Genomic DNA, 9,939 nt, shown 5'->3' with positions numbered 1-9,939 from the left:
GATCAGTGCAGTATTTAAAGCAGACTCCGCCCCACAGACGAATTTCCCTGAAAAATTGAAGTTCTTCAAAGCTCTTAAAGTTAAAGCTTGTTCCTTCTCCTGTTGAAATGATAAAAGAAACTTTTCTGGGTTCACCGTCCAGGGAGCTTTTGTGGTCATTTCCCCCACAGAGTTAACACAGCATTCACCCATCATTTTAAATTTTAAACTGCCTGCATTTCGATTTTTTTGTGCTTTATCTAAAAAGAATTGTACGGTAACCCTAATTTGTTTTATTGATATTAATTAAACATATGTTTGAGTGTTTATTTAATAAAAAAAGGTAACAAGAAACGGTCAGGATTTTCGGAGGCACATACCACATTAGGGTTGCTGCAACCCCCCCCCCCTCTCGCCCAGTATTGTAGTCAATACTTTAAATGTAATTCATTACTGTCCAAACACCTCTTACATGTACAAGTAAAACAATTAACGGCAATAGACCTGTTGCCGGTTCCAAGATGCACTGCACGTCTCTCCATACAATACCATAGTCGATTTTCCGGTTCCAAGACGCATTGCGCGAGATGATCGCATTTAGTCTTGTTTTGTCTTTATTACGTTTGAAATAAAATTTTCATCAGGAAATTATTGAAACACGTGTTGAACACTTCGATTGTGGGTGATTGTATAGAACAAAGACTAAACGCCATCAATTTACAGGTGAACCAAGGGTACGGTCAGATGACAACCATCCTCCTGAGTAGCGCGTGCAAGCCCCTCAGCGCGTACACAATACATGGCATTGTATGGAGTGACGCGCAATACATCTTGGAACCGGCAACAGGTATATTGTGTACGCGCTGAGGGGTTTGCGCGCGCCACCAATGGAGATGGTTGTCACATGACCGTATCCTGTCTTCACCCGTAAAATCACTTTCTAGATCTGTCACTGATGGTGTTTAGTCTTTGTTCTATAAAATCACTCATAATCAAAGAGGCCAACCTGTCTCTCCATCATTTCAGGGTGAAAATATTATTTCAACCATAATAACGACAACACAAAAAGACTAAAATATAACAACATAAGCGACGTGCTCTCGCGCAATGCATCTTGGAAGCGGAGAATCGAAAATCTTTTCACTACACACATCGGTATATATTATATATTTGGGGCGTTGGGTTACCAAATGAGAAATAGTGTTCGTTATTGGTTGACAACAGGTACTTCATTCCGCGGGATACGACAAAAAAAAACCGGTCATTCGCCTCTCGTCTCGTTCGTCATACTCATAATCATCTTAAGAAAATTTACCGTCGATTCTGCTGAAAATCAGTACAATAATGGATACATCCTCAGAATAAAACTTCAATTTTAGGGATAGCTGGATCAAGTTTGATTAAAACGATAGTAGTACCAAGAGTTTCAAAATTACCAGTGACGCTATTACGCATACAATCCACCAAAAAACAAAGAAAGTCATTATTTAAGTTGGCAGATAAAACGATATAAAATAGGTCATCGGTTACATATAGTGAACAGTCCAGCATTTACTAGGTAATCCATATAACGCAGTCAGTCATAACGTAAAATTATAACACGAGTAAAGCAACCCGGTGTATTTCGAAATCTAGTGGATACCCAAAACAAATAATTTTGTTGTTGTGATAATTACATTGAAGAATATTATTTCTAACTTTTTAGTTTTTTTCAAGTTTTTTCCTTTTCTAAAAAATAGATTTATCGAACAACTGGGTTTAATAGTTAGGTAGTGATATTGATCAATTCTTTACGGTATTGTCTGCGATAAAATATTTTCGATAAATATTTCTTCGACCCCAAAATAAACTATATGTTGGTCAGGATAGCCCTTCTGAGATATAGTTTGATATGGACAGGCATCGTTAGGGAAAGAAAAAAAAAGATATATACATGAAGGTCTATAAGACAATGAATTTATGATCGTTTTGTTTTATTTGTTAAACAAATGTTTAAGGTCGGTGGCTTAAACTAGGGTCGGTCGGGTTATTGCAAAAAAACCACAGTCATTTAATAATTTTTGTTTCACCTAACCACGTGCAAGCACGCAATGTTTAGCCGCTGGAATTTTAGAATGAGCGAGATGTCCCAAAAATGTTAGAAATTCATGGAGTATAACATAATAATGTAGCGTATGTAGATCTCTCTCGCTCACTGCCTGTTACGCCTGACTGCAACTATATCGTCAGTTGATGGCTTCCATCATTTCTACGTCTTCCATCGTATGCTGGTGCGAGCGTGTTGTACGAGTTTTATTATTGGGAGATCATCAAAAGTACAACGAGCTGGAATCGAGACATACGGGAGTATAATACAATGATATTAACACTCCACGAACGAAAATAAGGGTGTTTTTTTTATTCCATGTATCTGTAATCTATATTCTTTTGTGTGAACAATTGCCAGACTCGATTGCGCCTGCAGAAATACAAATCTACAGCTGTACACCTTAGGATACAAAATAAATTGTAAACACAAATTCTAATTGTTTGCAAAACATTTTTCTTTTTGTCAAAGCATCGTACTTTCATTAACAGATGAAGCCTTACGAAGCTGAGTGGACTTTTGTTTTCACTAAATACAATAGGATATTTACAAACGGAAATGACGATCTCGCGAGAAAATACGAGATCTTAAGGCTTTGAACCGTTTATTCTTTATTAAATTGAAAAAATGTACTGGCTTATTGTGTAAATCAATTAAGCTTATAGCGTATTATAACACTCGCTAGAAGTGAACAAAAATACATGGCTGTCATAATAAATGTCACACTCGACTTGACTTTACGAAAAATAAATATTAATATTGCTTAATTGAACGTGCCGTGATATATCACCTAGAAATCAGAGATGTAAATTTATTAAATTAAAAACAAAAAACCGACTGTAGTCTCCATCGACCGTTTCAGTTAACTACCAGTAGATTTGATAACATGTCTAATTTTAAATTTCCCAAAGACAAGATCTAAATAGCCTGATTGACATTATTCTTTTGATTGCATAGTCACATGACGTAATAATCCGTAAACCTGCCATGAAGAACGTTTTGTGTCAGATCGGTTGGGGATTAGATTCACGATCTACATACATACATACATACATACATACATACATACATACATACATACATACATACATACATACATACATACAGTTTTATCGTTTATTTACCTATTGTCGTTGACAGTGAAATACAACAGCAAAGCAGCTTTTCTGAAACAATGAAGAGGTTCAATACTTTTTTATAAGCACACAACAATGGGATAGCATGGTTGTCATAATTGATAGCTAATATGTGCTTTCGTTTATTTAGCGATGACGATGGTTTCCTTTCCAGGCCACTGACCACTATTTACAATTCTGATATGTTCCTAATATCCAAACACTTGAAGTAGAAATGTTTAAATTTCCATCCAATCTCAAAATAATTGTCATCAAAGCTGTAACATTGTTTAGTTATGGCGCATTACATTTCAGTCAAGCCGTCGAAAGGGAAACTTGACGGTGAGGAACTAGGACGATATGACTGCGTCTGTAGGGACTGCTTTTAAAAAAAAAAATTGTATACTTATTACGGTGTAAATCATAGAATGTTTGCTCTAAACAACCATTAGTGTCTTTATTTTTCCTGTTAGAACGCTAGTTAAAGATCTTAAAGATAAGAGTTTATGTTGTACCCAACTCACCCCTCTTATAAATGGTTTCGGCCTTCTATTTTAGATTTCCAATAGAAACCTTCCATCATTTAATAATGTAGATCCTAACTTCCCACTTTTGCTCATTTTTTGCGAATGTCTTGATTCGGCAGGTGAGTTTGCTACTGTGAGAAAAACAACAACAGGGGGACCTATGTGTGTTTGGTACACTACTGCGTCGCGGGTCCTGCCATTGGTCTTCCTTACGCTTTGAATAATGGAGCATAGCGGCGATGGAAATGAATGCGGTCATCGGATCATACTTATATTTCTCGTCGTCGGACAAATCATCCTCTCCGTTTTCGGAGCATCATCGCGGAACGATCTTACCAAAGGAGTTGAAACGAACGCCACATGGAAGGACACGATACGACTGGGAGCCCTCGTCACCAACCCCCGCCATGAGGAGGTGATCTTAAAAACCTTACGAAGATGGGAAACCAATTCTTCCAATGTTTCATCTTTGATCAGCGTGGAGCTCATACCGGTCTCTGTTAATGCTAGCGAGCATATTGATATTGTCAGGACTGTGTGTAACACCCTTCTTCCACAAGGAGTCACAACTATCGTGGCTGCCATTGATGGAGAATATTACACCGATACATACATCGCTAATCGTTTGGTTGCTCTTGTCTCAAGATATTTGACAGCGCCAGTGATATCGGCTAACATGCGGATCCTCAGTGGACATGTGTACAGGGTAAGTATTGATATATCGCTTCTCGTGAGCAAAGATGGCATTTGCGCTACCCATGATTTGTATCATTACGACAAAGAAAGGATTTATGCTATCTGTAATATGTGAGGTCGTACATTATGACAAATATTCATGCTTGGTGATAAATTATGTATAACGCTGATCAATACGGCATGGGACGCTGTCATCATCATTTGAGAGCGCGCCACAATGTTTTATTCTACAAGTAATATCATATTGGGTAACAAAACGAAAAAAAGCCCCAGGGCTTTCAAGATGAAAATTTTACTATAAATAAAGGTTGTATTTGCTAACAATTTTTTTTCTAATTCATTAATTTGTTATAGTGAGATCATACCGTCGGTTATAGAATTCAAAAAAATAACATGTTTTACAAATTAGATATCATATCACACACGCACTATAAGCTGAGGGCGGCCATGTTACCAATATAACGGCATTGCGTTATATGTATATACGTAATTTGTTATGATGTACCGACTTTTACATTTATATTTCACCCTCATAGTACATGAAACAATTTTGAAACTGCATAATGTTCCACTTGATGGAACATCTTGGTCATGAAATATCCTGATTCCACATATGTGTCTTTCTCATACTTGTCTTGACGGGAAAAACAACATCGCTTGTTTTACTTTTATAAGTGTTCTAAATCTTACTGTTGGTAATGCAACGATTAACGCAAATGTACTTTGATGCTTTACCAATATATTAATGATTGTGTTGAGTCGCATTTAAGCAAAGGTCGATAAATCACGTCTTTTGTTTTGTCATCTATAATGGCACATAGTCGAAAAGGTCACTAATAATTCTACTTATCGCATTTGATCAGACAGTGTGCAAGGAATAGATCAGAGTGATGCACAGAACTAGCTATCTAACGAGCGACACAGACGATGAGTCGTCAGCACTGAAAATGTCTACAACATTTTTTTTCTAGATTGCATTTCCTCTCCTTAAACAATGCAGACAGTTTGTTAATATGCTTGATAAGTAACAAATCGTTTATCTACATCACTACAAATAGAAGTTGTGTTCTTTCGACCCCATGAGCACTATCCAATTATTCTGTTTAATTACCCTCCAAAATGTGTTCTTCTTAGAGATAACAGGGTGTAGTAATACATATTGAACTCTCCAAGGTATTCACTATGTATCTCTGTAACGAATACGATGCATAGGGCAGTGTTCTTAATCCTAAGTTGCTGATAACACAAACCGTAGTGTTTACATGCTTAAGCAAAATTTCACAATGAGGTAAAATATAAAACAGCAACCATAGTCACACACAATAAAACAACTAGTTCCTTTCTAAGCAATCTAAAACTTCACATCACATCTCTCAAATCACACCACTAGTAATTATATTGTACACACGAGTTTCTCACATCGAAACTTTTATTTCCAATTTTCACGTTCGACAAGACGATCACGCTGTTCAATGTGTACATTAGGGGATTCAAGGTTCACAACATCAATGTAATAGGCCCCTTACAATCCCAGTTAAATTCCCTGTTAGGCATTGCGCATACATATATCATCAAATAGTCGTGCTCACTAGGGAAAACTGTCGATGTTTTTGATAAGACTATAACGCCGTTAAGGTAACAGTTGGAAAATATCGAATCCACTTTAAGTGTCATCTCATACCTGACAATTTTACTGACGTCTATGTATACATATAAATGAACTCATTTTTTCGAAACCGTGCCTGATTTTCTTCTAAATATGGTGAATATCTCCAGGTTTCACCAACAGATTAAAAAAAATATAAAGATGAGAATACGAACACATTACAGTGCCCATCTCACCTACATAACAGCGCCAATTTACTGCAGCATATGGGAAGAAGAATAGATTACAAAGCACAACAATATCTAACTTTATTAAACGATGCGCTATCGTGCTAGCCTTTACAGAAACCATAAAATCGCATTCAATTAAGATAAAATGAAAAGAGGTTTTCTGATGCCTGACTACAAGCACGAATCCGACGGTTTCCCTCGCACAGTGATATTACTTTTTTTGTAACATTGCATGGTAGGCTTCGTGATTTTATAATCGAATGTCAATATATAAGGCTACTGATGAAACTTTAATAACTTCGAGTCTGTCTTCAACTTATATATTAAGTGAGTGATGCATGTACGCATTTTCGTCCCTGAATATGCCATGTTAAATTCATGGCAAAAGTTATCTCCATGGCTTTTAATTTTTCATGAATACTGAGATTCGTAGTAACTGTGCTTTGATATGTTTTTGTTTAATGTCTGTTAGTCGTAAACTGTTTCACAATGGTTAAATTGAGAATATAATGAACTGTAAGGAAAATCAACAAACTGGGACCAGTTGCCATAGTAACCTCCCAGTGGTGGAGAATCGCTATTGATCAAAACCGTGAGGATTGTTGCCATGGACAGTTTTATGCTCGATTTTTTTGCCTCAGAATGATTGCCTCGGGTGATAGTCTCTAAAGAAAAGATGTTTATCTATTGTTTACCCTGCTTGCATAAGGATAACGTAATAATAACCATTCCACGAATGCATATATCTTCGCGTCAACTGCAGTTCTTTCTCTCTGAAATCCTACAAGGGCTATGAACCATTGTAATTATGCTTGACTATTCAATATTACGTATTATTAAACTAAATGAACCCCAAAGTTCCGCTGTCCACGTGTGTGTGTGTGCTATATATCTACATCGTAATCCGTGTCAGTTTGCAGGTTTTATTATGCATCTCAAATGACAAATTGTTATAACATAACAGATTCTGACCTTCAAAGGGACAAGATAAACACAGATTAACAGCGCCAACGAGAATTCAATAAGTAAAGCATTGTTTTGACATATAATTACAGGGCTAAGAGTATTTTCCCGTGAACGTGTAATTCTTGGCGGCTACTAATTGCATTTGAATGTCGCTCTTAGTTTATTTCGTATACAATAATCAAGGTAATATTGTTCCTAGTAATGATTGTAATGAAGTCGACCGACTGGGTCTGTGACGCGCAGACTATAGATCCGCACATTTAAATTTGAATTTCAAATTCACCGGCATGTTGGCCTTTTAGGGTTGTACGAATTAAAACGGATTACTGTATTCATGGTTACAAGATCAGATTTGTAAAAAACAATGTCGTAACATAATATACACATTTTTTTTTACATCAGACAAGAAGAAAATGTGCATCAACTGATATAGGAGTTTTAATTTTGTATACCATCAACAATTAAATATTAAGCGTGTTCTAAAATACATGGTCAATTTGATACATGGTAAACTGCACACATGAACGTTCTCCACGATTTGTTTAAACTGTTGTTTATTGCAAGCATGATTGGTATGCAGGTCGATTTATAACTGTCTTTACCACCACATTGTACACTCATTGTACATAAGTACATGTAATACTATGTACATGGCTATGTACTCGTCAAGTTTAACAATTTAAACAACTCAGTGTACTTTCATGCATTCATCCACCCACCACTCTATCTATCTATCTATCTATCTATCCACCCAGCCAGCTAGCAAGCCAGCCAGCTAGCCAGCCAGTCATATAACAATCCATCCTTCCATCCGCCGGTCCATCCGTCCGTCCATATCTACAAATGCACGCGGGCGCGCGCACACACACAAACACATAAAACATACGTACGCACGCACGTACCTACCTACCTACCTACCTACCTACCTACCTACCTACCTACCTACCTACATACATACATACATACATACATACATACATACATACATACATACATACATACATGCATGCATGCATGCATGCATACATACATATACATACATACATACATACATACATACATACATACATACATACACACATACACACATACATACACACACACACACACACACACACACGTTTTCAGGCTGGGTGGCAGGAAGTACAAAATTGTGTTGCTCTAGACAAACTTTCATTTTAGTAGCAGACACATAAACAATCTTAATTTTCACTACACGCATGTTAACTTAAAAGAATCATTAACCGTTTGTCAAATAGGCAATATCTTTGTCACTTTTATCTCATGAGTGACAAATATTAATAAAAATAAATTGTAAAAAATAAGAAATAAAAAAAAAACACTGCCGTTTAAAAAAAACCCATAGATTTCATCACTTTAAATTGAAACTAAACAAAGAAGACAAGATATTTCCACAGTTGTCGCAACAAAGTGACAGCTTGTAATGGCTATTAGTAAAACAATACACTTTCACCTTTGATCCTGACCTCTCAGATAAATTGACATATCGCATTATGACAGGGATATAATGACACTCCATTGTTCTATCGACCTCAATAATGACATGTGACTCATCTGCTTTTGTCGTGCAACAAAACGTTAACTTAGATGTGCATCAAATAATTGAAACTAAAAATGCTGATGACAACAACACAGCAGACTACCCTACGAGTGGCAGACAAATGTCTTTTTGAATACAAATATATAGAATTCAATATTTCGTTGAATATAATAGTCCGTGGCTGTCCCTTTCTTAAAGTTGCACACTTTAAGATATTGAACTTTCAATATTTTCAATATCTCTTTTTTTTCCAATGGGAAACATTTGCTCCTTTATTTCTTACCATCACAATAAGATTCTTTCAATACTGTGTTTCTTACATTTCACAATTGTGTGTTTTTATTTCTAGAGACGCCTGCTGTCTAGTCTATTTAATATTATTTCATAGAAATGCACATAATAAAGTGACCTCTGAATGTCCAACGTGTCTCGGTGAAATAGAAGACTTGCAAGTCTGACGAAACAACTTTCATTTTGTCTACTCAAGTGAACAAAGTTTCTATTTTGTGAGCACGATTATTTGTGTATGACATGCTGCAAAACCAATCTGAAGCGAACTACTCACATGTCTTGAGTTGAATTTAAAAAGAATGATTTTTAGAATAAGTATTTGGCCATTCGAAAATTTGATTCATGTTTGGTGTTTTGTCTGTAGTCAGCTTGATGTAATTTCTTTGATGGCTTAATTAGCATATTGGACAATTGGAAGTTTGTAGATTTCATAGATCAAGTATATCGAAACACTTACATTTGTGTACATATATATATGAAAAGTATCGCTGGCAACATACATCTTTGTTACTATGTTTGCCTCAGACAGTCAGGCAGATAGTCAGTCAAGCTGTGTGTCTCTTTGTAACATAAATTTTCATAAATTTTCATTCATAGACGTATATATATATATATCTATAAGACGTATCATAACAACTTCTTATAAGACGAAACAAATCAGGACTACCTTGGACCTGTTTATGTAATTACATTCAAGTTCTGTTATGAAATATAAAAAAAGATGTAATCATAAAATTTGTACTTTTGTTTGAAGTATCGACGAATGCCTGATTCCGTTCATTTTCAAAAGAATATCGAAAGCATAGTAAATCATAAAGGGGCACGATCGGTATATTGCAACTCAGATATTAGTTAATAGTGTACGTGATACGCCTACGTCTG

The 9,939-nt window shown here is 36.0% G+C and overlaps 1 protein-coding gene across 1 annotated transcript in view; it reads left to right on the top strand.

The window, feature by feature from the left end:
* Positions 1–3,930: 3,930 nt before the first annotated feature.
* The window catches only part of LOC144435372 (glutamate receptor ionotropic, NMDA 2B-like), a 48,377-nt gene continuing 42,368 nt past the window's right edge, over positions 3,931–9,939 (top strand). The window contains exon 1 of the mRNA XM_078123968.1: positions 3,931–4,413. Coding sequence (XP_077980094.1) covers positions 3,931–4,413 — 483 coding nt within the window. The remainder of the gene's footprint in view (positions 4,414–9,939) is intronic.

This window comes from Glandiceps talaboti, chromosome 5 (assembly GCF_964340395.1).
Source record: "Glandiceps talaboti chromosome 5, keGlaTala1.1, whole genome shotgun sequence".
Classification (NCBI taxonomy): domain Eukaryota; kingdom Metazoa; phylum Hemichordata; class Enteropneusta; family Spengelidae; genus Glandiceps; species Glandiceps talaboti.
The sequence above is the reverse complement of the archived record's forward strand: the minus strand, read 5'-3'. Positions and strand labels throughout refer to the sequence as shown.